This window comes from Bubalus bubalis, chromosome 1, assembly GCF_019923935.1.
Source record: "Bubalus bubalis isolate 160015118507 breed Murrah chromosome 1, NDDB_SH_1, whole genome shotgun sequence".
NCBI lineage: Eukaryota > Metazoa > Chordata > Mammalia > Artiodactyla > Bovidae > Bubalus > Bubalus bubalis.
Genome location: NC_059157.1, coordinates 198,318,574 through 198,334,847, shown reverse-complemented (window position 1 = coordinate 198,334,847; position 16,274 = coordinate 198,318,574). Strand labels below are relative to the sequence as shown.

Genomic DNA, 16,274 nt, shown 5'->3' with positions numbered 1-16,274 from the left:
TTTTTTGTTTTTTTTTTTTACTTTCTTGGAGGCCCCCAAACATTCAGGCCTTTGTAGGGAGGAAGGTAAGTGAGTGACTGGTACGCCTTCCGGGTATTTCCAGTTCTGTTCTGGTGGTGATAGCGCTTATCTCCCCAGCTTACCTGTTCCCCAGCACTTAGGGGCCTCCCTGTCCACTTCTGCGTCGCCCCAGCGGATGCCTGTCGGCTTGCTTTCTAGCAGTTAAATATGCAGCCTCAGTGCATATCGGCTATTATATCAGCAGAACTGCAGAGTATTTTACAAGTAATCAGTTCATGCAGATGGCACATAAATCATGTCTGCTCTGGCCCTTTGGACACTAATGTTCCCTTATTAAGGCATAAGTAAGCCTTCCTGTTCTCATCCATCCTCCCAGACTTTTTTTAATTACTGACAAGCAGCGCCTGGTGGTTGCTCCACCAGCCCCATCGTCCCTCCCCGGCTAAGTTGCTTTCGTGAGGTTCATCTTGTTTTTCCGGAGCTGGCCAAGTTGCCGTAGGAAGCCGGGTACCTTGCGAATGGCCTGAGCCCAAGGAGACACTTATCTCTGAGAGGAAGTGGCCGCAGCGTTTCTGTTTGTGATAGTCCTGACCGGTTCATGTTTTTGTGAAACGTGCCCTGACGGCAGTGGTGGTGCTCCAGGGAGGAGGGACAGATGAGCCAGGGCTGCTCACGAGGGGCAGCCGAAGCCCCCGCCGAAGTCTGGGAGTGGACGCGGAGCCGTTTCGTGAATGCCACTCTGCCTAAAGAAACAGAGACCGGGCCCTGTTTCTCAGCCCCTGGAAGACTGGATGCCCAGTTCACTCTCGTGTGCACTGTTTCAACCTTTCTTCATTCTCCTTCCAAACCGTGGGTGCAGATCTTTGCTCCGACCCGCGTGGATTTCTTTTCCAATTTCTCCTGCCCTGCTGCTTGTGTTCGCCCAGTTTTCAATTTGGTCTGAAATGACTCTCAGAGTCTGGAAGAACCCCTGGGTTCTTGTGGTTTGGTCTCAGAGAGAATAAATGACTTTTAAACAAGGCCTGTAAAAATACCGCCATCTACTTTTGAAAGTCGTTTTCTGAATGTGAAATCTGTCTAAATAGTTACTGTTGAGGGTGGAAAGGATTTTGGAAATTGCAACAACAACTTATGATCCCCTTTTAGAGACCGCCGCGGAGTGCCAGACCGTCTTGTCTCTTTTCTTGGATGGGCCGACGCCATTATGCAGGGCCTTGCTTTTTAGATCTCCTTTTTTAAGACCGTTTGTACAGAGTATAGTGGGGCTGAGGCACTCCGAGGTGGTGTTTTCCTCAGACAGGGCAGAGAAATGATATAAAACAGGCATGTTTGGGGCGTCAGTTCAGAACCCCAGGCTGGCTGGCAAGGGTGTCTTAGCAGCGAGAGAAGCCAGCCTGAGCAGAGAGCCTCCGGGGTGCAGGTCATGGATTAGATCCTGCTCTGGATTTCAGCCAGCCTGGGGTCCTTTATGTCTGCTTCTGGGACGTGATGGTCTTTTGTACAACAGTGTAGAAGGACAGCATCTCAGAATAGAGATCATTCTCTTTCTCCCCTTCTGCCGGCAGCTGCTGAGATGGGGTGCGGGTTGAACAAGTTGGAGAAACGTGACGACCGACGGCCTGGAAATATCTACTCGACGTTGAAGAGGCCCCAGGTGGAGACCAAGATAGATGTGTCCTACGAGTACCGCTTCCTGGAGTTCACCACGCTGAGTGCCGGTGAGCCTGGGCGCTCAGCCCAGTGCGGGCTGGGGGGGCCTGGGGGGCCTGGGGGGCAGGCTGGAGGGCCTGGGGACAGGCTGAGGGGACAGGCCAGGGGGCTGGGGAAAGGCTGGGGGGACAGGCCGGGGGGACAGGCTGGGGGGGCAGGCTGGGGGGGCCAGGGGGTCTAGGGGGATGGGCAGGGGGGCAGGCTGGAGGGCCTAGGGGCCTGGGGGGCCTGGGCACAGGCTGGGGGGACAGGCCGGGGGGCTGAGGACAGGCTGGGGGGACAGGCTGTGGGGGCCAGGGGGTCTGGAGGGATATGCTGGGGGGTGGGGGGCTGGGGGCCAGGGCGGGGGGCGACTGACGGGGTTTGTCGAGAAGGGACTGCTTTCAGGGAGCCAGGTGTCTAGGTGAGATCTCTCACTTGCTGCAAACTAGCAACTGATTTAAATGGTAGCGAATTAAAACCAGGTGTGGGCCAACTGGCACCCGGGGCAGGGTTGAACACAGCCCACGGGCCTGCCCGCTGGCAGAGCATTTCACGGCAGGCCAGGTGAAGGAGGCAGCGGCCGTGTCTCCTCATGGCCGTTTGTCCGTCCTCCCAGCTCCCCCCGCGCCTTGTCCATCGTGCTTGGCCCTGTCTCACCCCCGCGTCCCAGAGGCCCCGTGTCCCAGAGGCCCTGCGTCCCAGAGGCCCCGGGGTGGCTGATGAGTGAGGCTCAGCGTTTCCATCCGGAGCATTTGCCGAGCGCCGGCTGGCTGCGGAGACGCAGGCGGTGCTGCGGGGAAATCACGTGGCCCGTCCTGGTGTCTCTCGTCCCCACGGAGGAACTCGACAGGCCGTGCCCGCAGGGTGGAAGCACGTAAACCAGGCTTTTGGAAGAGGGACCAGGGCATTCTTCCTTGTGGCGGGGTTGGGGGGGGGGTCCCTTGAAGTGGGGAACCCAAATCAAACACTTGCCGACACGGGCATCTGAGACCGACTTTCTCTTCCTGTGAACGTGTTAAGCTTCTGATAAGAGAATTCGTGGCTAGGCAGAGCCCTCTGAGGTGTGGGTTCAAGTCCTGGCTCTGCTGTGGACCTGCATCTGTGCAGCGGCCACTGGCAGGGCAGCCGTGGGGGGCAGCAGGGGGCACGCATGCGGCTCCAGCTGGGCGGCTGGCCTCCCTGCCCACTCCCCTCCTCCCCGCTGCTGCCTGACCACCTCCACGCAGGGCTGACACCGCTCCCTGAGCCCCGGGTGGGGTGGGCGGCTGGGTGTCTCTACAGGGGCAGCCTGGGCACCCCTCACAGCCCCCCAAAGCTGACCCCTGGCTGTTCCCCTGATGAATAACCCCCGTTGTCCTCAGCGGCCAGACCCAATACCTCACTCGCTGCGAACCACGCCTTCCCCTCCTCACCCACAGTTTCCAAGCCTCTTAAAGCGTCTTCTGAAAACGCTTGTGATGTCGCTGATGCAACGTGAACAAAGCTGAACCCAAAAGCATTTGGAGCATTTCATCAGCCAGTATTTGCTCAGTGAGGACTTGAGTGCTTTCGACGTGCTGAGCCTGGTAGAGGGGTTAAGGAAAAGCCAGAGTGTGTACAGGAGGAAAGACCAAAAGGAAACGTAGCAAGATGTCAAACACGGATTGTTAGGGCGCTGAGATGCAGGGGAGCTCTTTTTCTCTTTTTTGTAGTTTTGTGCATCGCGGTTCTATTCCTTTCATCACCAAGAGGAGTGGCGTTTTGCTTTCCTTGGTGATCACTTCCAGGAGCATAGACGGTGCCTCCCCACCCCCTGCCCCTGCAGCCACTGATTCTTGGCTCATCGCCTGAACTACCTTCCTGACTCCTGGCCAGTTTCTGGGCCGCCCTGTGCTCCAGCCACAGCACCTACACGGCTCTCTGCGGTTGGATCACGTTTTGTTGTCTGATTATAAAGTGGACATGTGTCGACTGAAAAAGTTAGGAAAACCCTGGAACGACCCTCGCTGGTCTCCCTGCTTCTCCCCTCTCTGCCCACCCTCGGATCTCGCCCCTGCCATGGCTCCCGACCCCGGGGCACCAGCTTCCCTCCGCCTCATCCTCCCCCCGTCTGTCCGGCGTGTTCTGCCGCTTCGGCCTCGCTGTTTCTCAGCAACCCCCCAGGCCTCCTCAGGGCCTTTGCACTGCCTGTTGCCTCTGCCCGGAAGTCCTCCCAGATACACCCTGGGCTCAAGCCCTTAACCCCCTTCTCTGTGAAACCTCCCTGACCCCCTGTTTAAAACGTCTGCCTCCCCCGACTCCCCACCCCCTTCCCCTCTTTCTTATCCTCCTGGGGACTCCTGCCTTCAGCCTGCTCTGTGTTTCGCTCGTTGAAGTCTGTCCTTGTCTGTCCTCTGCCTGCCTCCTAAAGTGGGGTCCCGTCTAACAGGAGCAGGGCTGCGTCTCTGTCTCCCTGCTGCTGAGTCATCAGTGTTGAGCGCAGTGCCTGGCACACAGTGATCACGTCAAATGAATCCTCGGTGTGTATTTTTGTGTCCTGCTTTCACGCAGCTTAACGTTGTACAGTGAGGCACCCCCTGTGGTCCCATGTGTCCTAAAATACGGTTCAGTGGCCCTAAGTGCTCGAATCACTCAGGGTACCATAATTTATTTTGGGTCCCCCTTTGTGGACGTTTAAGTTATTTTGGGCTTTGGGCTATTATAAATAATGTGATCAGCAGCATTGAACGTAAATCTCTGCGTGTGTTTCTGATTACTTCCTCAGGAATACTGAGGTGAGAGGTGTGGGTGTCGGGACTCTTAGTAACTTGGCACCTTGGCCCCTGGGTGGGACCTGCACTGCAGCTCAAGTCCCACCACGCTGAGCCCTTGGGCCGGTTCCCTGGGTGATGACAAGGGGGCTCCTGCTGCTGCTCAGGCCGTGCGGACCCCCTCCCTCGTCTCTGGAGGACCACGTGCTGGGGCCCTCAGCCTTGCCTGCTGTCCCCACCAGGACCCCACCTCCAGCCTCCATGTTCTGGTGCCATCAGACCACCCTCTGCACAGGGCTTGCCCCGCCCCCTGTTGCCAGCATCCCACCCTGAAGTCCCTTCTGGACATCCGTCCCGTCAGAATCACACTTTTCTGCACGGCTGTCGCTCGTCCCCACTGTATTTATGATCCTTTTATTCCACCATACGTTAAACTCTCGTCTTTCCTTCAGGGCAGAGACTAAGCCTTGCCCACCTTTCTGTTCATCCGTCTGGCTCATGCCTTCTGGCCGGGAACAGACGGTCGTTCTGGACAGCTGGGCTCCGGGAAGCCTGCAGGGTTTGCCAGCAGCCTGTCAAGGTCCTTTTCCAGAAAGTCTCCTGGGGCGTCCGTCACTGCTCTGTAACAGAGCCTTCTATGTGCCAGGTCCTACGATGGGGCCTTGGACCCCTGAGCTCATGTTTTAAACTCTTTTCAAACTTTGCCGACGTGTAACTTCAGCACGGCACACTGCACATCTTTAAAATGCCCAGACCCATGAAACCGTCACCTCATCAAGACGTTGGGGCATCTTCACTGCCCCCCAAGCGTCCTCCTCCTCCTCGAGTCCAGCCCTCTGTCCCCTGACGATATGCTTTCTGTCACTGACTTCATTTTTCTAGAATTTTCTATAAACGAAGTTGTTTCACTCCATTTACGTTGAGATCATTTATCTTGCCCGGTGTGGCAGTGGTTCGTCCCTGTTCTCGCTAAGTAATCCTCCGGCATGTGGATTTACCACGGTGTATCTTTCTCTTCACCTGTTGATGGACATTTGGGTCATTTTCAGTTTGGGGCTTTTACGAATTAAGTTGCTGTGAACACTTGTCTTTGTGGGCTTTGGTGGTTTTATCGCCGCTGTAACCTAGAGAGGTGTATGGGTATGCTTGGTTTTTTTGTTTGTTTTTTTTTGCAGAAGAGGAAATGGTCGTTCAGAGAGGTTAAGTAAGTTTTCTAATGACGTGGTGCTGGGAACTGATTAGGGCAGAAGCTGAATCTGGGTCTCTTGGGCATCCAAGCTCGGGTGCTGTATAAGCTGCAAGGTCTCAGGTGAATAGGCGTGAACAGCGGTCAGCACGTTCTTGCCGTAAAGCTTGTGTTACCGTGTAGACGGGCTGAGATACCCCTCTTCCGTGTTGGGTTGCCATAGGAGATTTTTGAGGAGCACTTGATGTCCTTTTTTTTCATAGAGAAGATGCTTGTCCAACTCTCACATACTCCAAGTTGGGGATAGGGTGTTGTCCACTTCCACCTGCTGCCTTAGGAGGGGGACCACACGCATTTTTAAAAACGTCAAGATCAGAGTCCGCCCTGTTTTTTCTGCCCCTGGCTCAGAGCTTGGTGCTTTTGTGGATGATTTTGGAACTTGCAACTTCGCTTGTAGCGCTGACGGGGGCGAAAAGCAGCAGGAAACTCACCGCGAAGCGCATAAGCTGCCAAAAATCTCAGTTCTGGGTGATTTGATTGGGCCTTCAATTTTCAATTAACTCTGGTCACCTAGGGGTGAACCTGCCCTTCGACGGGTTTCCTCGCAGGTGGAGGCCCATAAAGCATCGCGATTCCTGCAGAACGGTGCCTTGTTAGCCCCTTTACGTGTGCGGCTTGCCAGCTTCTCGGTGCCAGGCCACTGACACCACTCGAAAGCTACCTGTGAGAATCCGTGGTGTTTGTAACGGGAGCAGTGGGCACAGTCTGCGACCCGTAGGGCGACAGTAATGCCTCGGGCATGACCCTTGCCTGACTGTCCGGCCCTGCACCGTCCAGGACAGGAGCCACCAGCCACGTGGCAGTTTAGTATAACAATTAACACGGAATGAGATAAATATATGAATACAAATGCATGAAATATATGAAAAAACATGAATCAAAGTAAAAATCTGTTGCTCTGCCACCCCGGGCACATGTCACGTGCTCAGCAGACGCATGTGGCTGTGGCTACCGTACTGGGCGTCGCAGAGGACTCACCCACCAGAGCGGACGGTCCTGTGGGGCGGTGCTCTCCCGGTCGCTTTTCGAGGGAGGAAGAGTCGGTTCCAGGTCTGACTCTGCATCCCTAATCCGATTAACGTACCGTTTGTATTATGAAAGCTTGCTCCTGGCCTCACTAGGGGCCGTAGGATGACAGTTCATCGACGTCACACATATTTACCGGCTGCGGACTGGACCCAGCTGTTGTGTCTGTAGCTGCAGCAAAGTTCTCCAGATGATATTTATTTTTAATTGCAGCTCTGGAGGCTGAAGGTCCACGATCGGGGGGCCCACAGGGCCGGGTTCTGGTGGGAGCTCTCTTCCTGACCCATGGACGGCCACCTTCCTGCTGTGTCTTCACCCCTGAGTGAGACAGAGCGCCCCTTTCCTGTCTCTTCTTGTGAGGTCGTTGGTCTTATGGGAATAGAGTCCCACCCTTATGACCTCATTTCCTTAGGTACTTGTGTCATGGCCTGCTCAGTCGTGTCTGATTCTTTGCAACCTCAAGGAGTGTAGCTCATCAGGTGCTTCTGTCCATGGAATTTTCCAGGCAAGAATACTGGAGCGGATTGTCATTTTTTTTTCTTTCCAGGGGAACTTCCTGACCCAGGGATTGAACTCATGTCTCCCATGGCCCCTGCATTAACAGGTGGATTCTTCACTGCTGGGCCACCTGGGAAGCCCCAAAACGTGGCACCTTAGTTACTTCCTCACCCTCAATACTCTCACCCTGGGAGCTGGGGCTTCAGCATCTAGATTTCAAAGGGACACCATTCAGTCCATACCACTGGCCTAGCCTACTGGTCTACGTTGCTCAGCGTCTTACAGATGAAGAGCCCAGTGACTAGAGTGCTGGTGATGGAGGGGATGTGGTGAAAGGTTCCCTTGTTGGAAGATGTGTGTGTCAAGGAAGGTTTGAGACCTGCAGCTGGATTTGGAGTCAGCCAGGTGGAGAAGGTGTTGGAGAAGGCTCTTGAGAGTCCCTTGGACTGCAAGGAGATCCAACCAGTCCATCCTAAAGAAAGTCAGTCTTGGGTGTTCATTGGAAGGACTGATGTTGAAGCTGAAACTCCAATACTTTGGCCACCTCATGCGAAGAGTTGACTCATTGGAAAAGACTCTGATGCTGGGAAAGATTGAAGGCGGGAGGAGAAGGGGACGACAGAGGATGAGATGGTTGGATGGCATCACTGACTCGATGGACATGAGTTTGAGTAAGCTCCAGGAGTTGGTGAAGGACAGGGAAGCTGGGTGTGCTGTGGTCCATGGGGTCGCGAACAGTCAGACACGACTGAGTGACTGAACAACAAGGTGGGGAATGAGGCTGGGAATAGATGATCCTTTTCAGGCAAAGGGGACAACCTGTGGGAGGGGCCAGAACATACAGACTTGAGAAGCTGCGGGCGGTTCAAGTTGATTGGTGTGTGTCCTTTTGGGGGCCAGGTGACTGAAGGTCTTAGGTCTTGGACTGAGGAGTCTAGTCTCTCTCAAGAGCTCTAAAGGCTCTTGAGATGGGGCTAGGGTAGGTGACACGATCAGATTTGTGTTCTGGAAAGCTAGCTCTGGGTTTAGAAAGAGAAGGGATGGAAGGAAGGGGTAAAACTGGGGGAGAGGAGAACATCTTAAAGCATTGCAATCATGAGCAGGGAGTGAAGGTGGCTGTTGGGACAAGAGGGTGGGTGGGTTGAGAGAAGTCAGCGGGTGGACCCAGGGCCTGACTGGCCGGTGAGGGGGTGGGGGGTAGAGGTGGAGGTGGCTTAGCTGGGCATCTGGCTGGCTGGCACGGGGGCTGCACAATCAATGCTGTGATTCTGCTTTAAAGCATTGACTTTTTTTTAAAATTCGAATAGAGTTGCTTTACACAGTTGTGTTAGTTTCGTCGGTACAGCAGCGTGAATCAGCCGCATTCACACATATCTCCCTCCCTGCTGGGCCTCCCTCCCAACCCCCATCTCACCCCCAGGTCATCACAGAGCATGGAGCTGAGCTCCCTGTGCTACACAGCAGCTTCCCACTAGCGATCTGTTTTACACATAACAGTGTGTATGTCTCAACACAGCATTTCCTGTTTTAAAACAGTTTGTTTGTTATTTATTTTGCATGGGCTGGATCTTTGTTCCCTGGTGGTCCAGTGGATAAGACTCCGTGCTCCCAATGCAGGGCGTGCAGTTTCTAACTCTGATCGGGAACTCAGATCCTACTTACCACACCTGGGCCCGTGCACCGCAACTAAAGCATTTTCAGATAATGCTCGCAAGGAGCCTGAGAGCCGGAGGGAAGGCTCTCTCTCTCTCTCGCTTTCTCTCTCTCTCTCTTCTTCAGAGGAGGAGATTGCTTTGACAGGTAGTAGTACTAAGTGGGACCAGAATCCAGTGTTTGAACTCCCTTGACATAGGACCTTTCTACTGCACGTGAAAGGGAGCTCTCAGACCTCCTGAATGATGTCTCAATCTAAAAAAGAACTTTACTGGGATCTAACCATAAAATGCACCCATGTGAGGTGTATGGCTTGATGAGATTTGGTAACTGACACACCCTTGTGATTACCACCACACTCAGGATCTAGAACGCTTCCATTGCCCCCGAGGATTCCCTGCCCCAGACCGCCGCTGATTGGCCTTCGGTCACTGTCGATTCACCTGCTCCTTCTAGAATGGTATAACAGCGGCATCACACAGCGTGTATGCCTTTGTGTCTGACTTCTTTAACTCGGCATAATGCTTCGGGGATTCATCCATGCCATTGTATGTATCGAGAACTCGTGCCGTCGCGCTTCCGCGCAGCATGCCGTCGTTCGGATGCGCGGCAGTGTTTTTAATCATTTCCTGTTGAACACTTGGGCTGTTTCCAGTTTGGGGCTATACTCAAATAAGCTGCTATGTGCCGGGGTCCAGCCCCGGCTGATCCAGGGTATTCGAAGCGGGGATGGCGTCGGCGACCTATTTAATTATTTATTCATCAAAGATATAAAGAGTAATAGAATGAGGATAGCTCAGTAGGAAAATTCAGTGGAGAAAAGAGGCTGAGTAGCTTGGTTTACGCGGGGGACCAATAAAACTTCAAGACAAGAAGTTTGCACCACTTACGTAGGCCACAGGCGTCCTTCCGTTCTCCCAAAGGAGAGGAGACACTGAGGCCTCCCCGGTCGGATCTTAGAAGCCCAGGCATAATTAGTAAGCATGGTGGGTTCCGCGCTCCAGATGGAGACTCAGCCAGAGTGAGAGAGAGAGCGACATGGGGAGACCAGTCTTTCGAGGAACTGATCCCAATTCTTTATTTTCCATGGTCTACTTTTATACACTGAGATGTTATGCAAAAGTCACGCGGTGTCAGCAGTCCTGACTTTTATCAAAGTCAGGTGCTTCATACAAATGTATACAGAGGTCTTAGGGGTGTTACATCATCTTCTGGCCAGGGGGCCTGCTGACAATTTATGACCCTCTCCTTGTGACAGCGGTCAGTCAACCAGGACACTTATTTCTCCAGGGGTGATTATTCTTAAAACAGACGCCACCCAAATAAAGTTACATTCCTATAGGGTGAGGGTATAGTGGGTTTTAATTAAGGAAAGAATTTACTTAGCCTAAGGTCTAATGTGATTAATATCAAAGGTTAATACTTATTTCTTTTATATATTCATTAATGTGTGTAAGGGCAGGGGATATGGAGACTTAGCAACAAACATTGGCTCAACAAATGAAAAAACCCTTCACCAATACAATTTCTAATCAGCCCATTATACTTATACTAATAATTTTCTAACTTTTCTAAAGAACCTGTTTTTAGAAGGTTTAAAGCATCTCGTGCCTCTCACAGTTGGGAGGCTGTGAGCAATCACATGTGGCCGGACAAGCCTGTCAGGCAGGCTAGAGAACCTTCAGAGGAGTTTGTAGGTTGAAACACTCCTATCACACCCAGGAATTATTATCAACTGGAGCTCTAAGTTAACTCCTTCTCCGAAAGAGGTGGTGGGGGACAGCCCCCCGTAAAGTCAGAGGTGTAGGTGAGAGCACAAAGTAGTAAAGTAGGCAGGCTCTGGTTATGGGGGTAGATGCTCGAGGATTTCCAGGGGGACTCCTGAGGCTCGATCCCGCCTTTGCGTATGTCGAGCCTCCTTCCTCATGACCTTTGCCATGGGCGGAGTGCCTCACGCCGGCCCCCAACAGCTATGAACGTTTGTGGACGAGTCTTGTGTGGACCTGTGTTTTCATTTCTGTTTGTAAATATGAGGGGTGGGATTTCCGGATTGTGTGGTAAATGTATCATTTACCTTTTTGAGAAACTGCGCAACTGCTCTCCAGAGTAGCTGTACCATTTTACATTTCAGACGATACATGAAGGGTGGTGGGGCTTTCCCAGCTCTGTGGTAAAGAATCCACTTGCCAAAGCAGGAGACACAGGAGATGCGGGTTCAATCCCTGCGTCGGGAAGATCCCCTGGAGGAGGAAATGGCAGCCCACTCCAGTGTTCTTACCTGGAGAATCCCATGGACAGAGGAGCCTGGCGGATACAGTCCATAGGGTCGCAAAGAGTTGGACGAGACTGAGCCCACGCACCGCACCTATTTGATGGATAGCGGATTCACTTCTTTACATGTGATAATTACAGATGCCGTGTATTCAGTACCTGTATGTGTGCGGTCAGTCTCATCTGACTCTTTGCGACCCCGTGGACGGTAGCCTGCCAGGCTCCTCTGTCCAGGGGATTCTCCAGGCAAGAACACTGGGGTGGGTTGCCATTTCCTCCTCCAGGGGATCGTCCCGACACTGAGATGGAAGCAGTGTCTCCTGCTTTGGCAGCCTGGTTCTTTTACCTCTGTGCCACCTGGGAAGCCCAGTTCAGCACCTCGTGTGTGTTAGTCAATTTTAAATGAAGTAACAACAGTCTCATGAGGTAGGTGAAGTTACCTCCAGGGTTTAGAAGGACAAATTGAGGTCTCGAGTTTGGGGAGGTTATACTCGTGACGTGCCGTAGGCCACCAAGCACCTGGATGTTTGTAGCAAATTCCATCCTCTTCCTCAGCAGCAGAGCCTACACTCTGGTCTGCTTTTGATTCCTGAATCGCCTGCGTGCTGTGGTGGGTTTCAGCTGCATTGAAGGGCTTCACCGTGAAACCACCGAGAAGTGCCTCATGCTCCGCTGCGCGTCTGCTTCAAGCTCGTCTTCTGTTTCTTCGCTTAAATTCTTGCTTGTAAAACATTCCCATGACACACATTACAATTTCTAGGATCAGCTCACATTGCCACATTTTTAAAATTCCCGTCTTTGTGGTTTTCCTGTCTCAGAGGTCTTGAAGAGCTGACCTTTGGGGTTTTTTTGCTCCGACATTGTGCTGACCAGGCTCATACTTGCGTTTCGACTGCCAGCATTTTAGCCTTAAGCCCTGTGGATAAATTTTGGGTGGTCATGAGAATAACACAGGGTCACATTAATTATTCAAAACATGTGTATTGTGCAATGAATCATTTAAGGGTCCAATTTTTACTTCACTTCCAGTCTGGGTAACCTTATCCCTAAGCACGACTGCAGAAGCAGCTGCTAATCATTGTCTCTTTAAGTTGTTCTTTTAATCTCCCCTCCCAACTGGGATAGAGTCACCCAAAGAGATGGATCACAGTTTACTTTAAGGTCTAAAAACTAGCAGGTTAAAGTGTTTTGGGGCCAAGAGCCTGGGTGCTGAGTGACTTGTTATAAATCTTGGTGCTGTTAGCCTGTCGGATTTCATGGGTTGTTGGGGGAGGCGATAAGAAAATTCTAAAATGTCATCAAAAATGATGTTAACCTCCAGAGAAAGACTCTGGGCCTTAAGAACGAATCATTTCACTAAAGGCATGGTTCTCTAACTTGGTAGTGAGTCAGAGTCACCTGAAAAGCCCTTTGACACCCAGGCTCTGGGCCCCAGGACTTCTGACTCGTTAGTCTGGGGCCGAGCCGGGGAATGCTGCGGCCACAAGTTCCCAGGTGACGCTGATACGACTCATCTGGGGACCATGCTGAGAACCTCCCGAGACCAAGTGGGCTGCAAGTTTCTTTGATTTGCGTGGAGAAGGACGAGAGAAACGGTACTGGTGTGACTTTTTAAAGTATGAAATAAACTTTAGTAAATATTTGCATATATAACTATGTATTCTGGGTAGTTCAGATTTTATTTCCCTGGAGGAGCTTGCCGTATATTTGCTGCCGATGGAGCACAATGATTCCAACTTTGGTTAAAAGGTTCCCATGCCGGGCTGCACCCCAGGCCCCTGAAGTCCATCTTGGGAGAGGCAGCCAGGCCTGGGTGCTTTTTGAGACTGTGGATGAAGCCGTGGGCAGCCGTGGTGGAGGGCGAGTGGGAGGCAGTGATGAAGGGCCAGGCGGTCAGTCCCAGCCTGGTATCCCAGCTGCTCACCATCAGGTGGGTCACCTGTTCTGAGGTTTCATTTCCCTTCAGCCCTAGGAGATGTCTGTAACTCCTGCAGGTCACCTCCAGCTCCCTGAAGCCTGGGCTCTTTCCCCAGCGTGCCGAGCAGGAGACATGGTGTGGTTTGGAAACATGGCACAACAGTTCTTCTCCAACTTTAGCAACGACAGAATCGCCGGGTGAGCTTGTGGGTTCAGATTGCTGAGCCCCTGTCCGTGGCGTTTGTCATCTGGACATCTGGGGAGAGGCCCAGGATTTTGCACCTCTACCAAGTTACCGGGTGATGCTGCTGTTTGCCGTTGCTGCCTCGGGGACGACCTTGAAACCCACTGGACTGGCCCGTGGGCAGTAGGTTCCCACCAGCAGCTGCAATCATTCTCCTGGCCTGAGTCTCTGACATCTCCGTTGTCACCGAAACCCAGCCTCCCCAGGACCCCCCGCAGACTTCAGTCCATCATGAAAGCCAGTGTTTCTAAACTGGCTTCCTCCTCTCCGAGCAGACACACGGCACCACCTCGCTGGTCCTGAGGTGGCCCTTCTGTTTCTCCCCTTTGCCTCGGTGTGAACCATCCACCCGTGGAGCACCCCCGCCCCGCCCAACCCCTGCTCACAGCCCAAGGCTCCCCGGGGTCCCCGCCCTCCTTCATGGTCCTGGAAAAGCTTCACCTGTTTCAGGCTGTCTTCCCTGAGAGCTCAGCTCTCGGGGGTGACCAGCGCTGTGGAGGGGGATGGGAGTATGTGGGTTTGGGGATTAGAGGCTGTATGGTTGGGAATGAGTGTTTGCAGGGAGGTTGCTGGGCTCAGCTGAAGGCTGAGGAGTGAGAGGTGGGTCTCAGTCCAGCCGCTCAGTCGTGTCCGACTCTTGCAACCTCACGGCCTGCAGCATGCCAGCCCTCCCTGTCCCATCACCAACTCCTGGAGCTTGCTCAAACTCATGTCTGTTGAGTCAGTGATGCCATCCAACTGTCTGATCCCTGTCATCCCCTTCTCCTCCTGCCTTCAATCTTTCCCAGCATTAGGGTCTTTTCAAATGAGTCAGCTCTTTGCATCAGGTGACCAAAGTATTGGAGTTTCAGCTTCAGCATCTGTTCTTCCAGTGAATAATCAGACTGATTTCCTTTAGGATGGACTGGTTGGATCTCCTTACAGTCCAAGAAGTCTCAAGAGTCTTCTCCAACACCACAGTTCAAAAGCATCAATTCTTCGGCACTCAGCTTTCTTTATGGTCCAACTCGCACATCCATACATGACCACTGGAAAAACCATAGCCTTGACTAGACGGGCCTTTGTTGGCAAAGTAATGTCTCTGCTTTTTAATGTGCTGTCTAGGTGGGTCATAACTTTTCTTCCAAGGAGCAAGAGGTGGGGGTCTAGGGAACAATTTTGTGCTGGCTAACAGGTGTGTTGCCAGTGGTCTGGGGTCTGCAGAAGACCCTTCTTGGACCAGGGTCTTGACTCCTGAGTGTCTGTGCCCTTCCCACTTGTCCAGGCTTGAAGGGGAGGCGTAGGACAGTCAGTGTACTGTGGCTTGACCAGAAAATGCCAGGCATATTAGAGGCCCAGTTACACCCACAACATCTAAGCAGACCTTTGTTTTCGTTGACACAGCTCATCATGTCTAGCTGGAAACACTGCTCCTTAGCAGAAGGTCTGTAGATGTACTTGGGCCTCAGGGGCCACATGTCCAGCCTCCTCCTGGTCCTCCTCAGGAAGCCTTTGCTGCTCCCTGCATCCCATTTCTACTCCTTTACTGCCCTCGCCAGTGTGACCAGACCCATAGAGATCACCTTGATCCTGGGTGTATATTCAGAGAAAGCTATAATTCAGAAAGATCCACGCACCCCTTCTTCATGGCAGCACTATTTACAGTAACCAAGATGGGAAAGCAACTTAAGGTGCCCATCGACAGATGAATGGATAAAGAAGATGTCACACACACACACACACACACACACACACACAGGAATACTACTTAGCCATAAAAAGAATGAAATAATGCCATTTGTAGCAATGTGGATGACCTGGAAATGATCATACCAAGTGAAGTAAGCCAGCCAAAGACAAATGTCATATGACATCGCTGATATGTGGAATCTTAAGAAAAGAAGGGACACAAATGAACTTATTTACGAAACAGAAAGAGAGCCACAGACAAGGAAGACAGCCTTACGGTTCCCGAAGGGGAAAGGCGTGGGGGGAGGGGTAAATTGGTAATTGGGGATGAACGTATCCACACTACTGTGTATAAAATAAATAACAACAGAGACCTACTTGTGTAGACAGGGAACTATGCTCAATATTTAGTAATAAGCTGCAAGGGAAAAGAATCTGAAAAAGTATATATATACACACACACACATACATCAATAGGCATGCATGTATAGACAACTGAATCACTATGCTGTATACCTAAAACTACCATGGCATTGTACATCAACTGTACCTCAGTAGAAAAATCAAAGAGAAATGACCTGGAGGTGACTGCAGAGAACAGTGTTGATGGTCTGAGCTTGAGTGCAGTGGGTCAGGGTGCTGCCCAGGACACCTGGCCGCCTGACCCCTGACGGCAGTTGCCTGCGCTGCAGGTGTGAGCCCCTCCCCCGCCGTTGCAGGGAAGCCGTCAGCTCAGGGCAGGAAGGAAGAGCCTTGGGGGATGGGTGGTTATTTGCATTACAGGAGGATTCTCATTTAAAGTGGCTTTCGCCATGGGGTTCCTTTCCTGGAGCCTGAGTGCCCTGAAGTGTTTGTTTTGCCATCCATAACGAGGTATTTATTACCGCTCTAAATACGATACCTGCAGCTTTAGAACATAACAAATTCATCTGTAAGACTTGCTGCTCTTCCGCAGAATCCAGCATGAAGGCTCTGATGTTGTTGGTATATTTTTTTTTTCAGGGAAAACAAACAAACAGACCTTGAGGCAAAACGTCAGAAGCCAGGAAGGAGGGTGAACAGAAGCAGCTCTTGAGGCTGCAGCATAAGGCAGGGGTTCCCAGTCTGTGTTGGGGGGATGGCTTTTCATGTCTCCCCATCATGAAGCTCGTCCCTGAGGGGAGGGTCCTCCTGCTGCAGCCCTGAATCTTGGTGGCAGAAGGCCCGTCTGCGTCTGTGTCCTCTGTGGTTGGCTGAGGTTGTCCGTAGGTGATGAGGTGTGGACGGAAGCTGCGTGTGGTGATAAGGGTATTATTACCGTAGGTAGCAT

The 16,274-nt window shown here is 52.3% G+C and overlaps 1 protein-coding gene across 2 annotated transcripts in view; it reads left to right on the top strand.

Moving 5' to 3' along the window:
• Positions 1 to 16,274, top strand: part of RFTN1 (raftlin, lipid raft linker 1) — a 210,585-nt gene that overhangs the window by 16,598 nt on the left and 177,713 nt on the right. For both annotated transcript variants that reach the window (XM_025294215.3, XM_025294213.3), the window contains exon 2: positions 1,587 to 1,739. In XM_025294215.3, coding sequence (XP_025150000.3) covers positions 1,595 to 1,739 — 145 coding nt within the window. In that variant the 5' untranslated portion in view covers positions 1,587 to 1,594. The remainder of the gene's footprint in view (positions 1 to 1,586; positions 1,740 to 16,274) is intronic.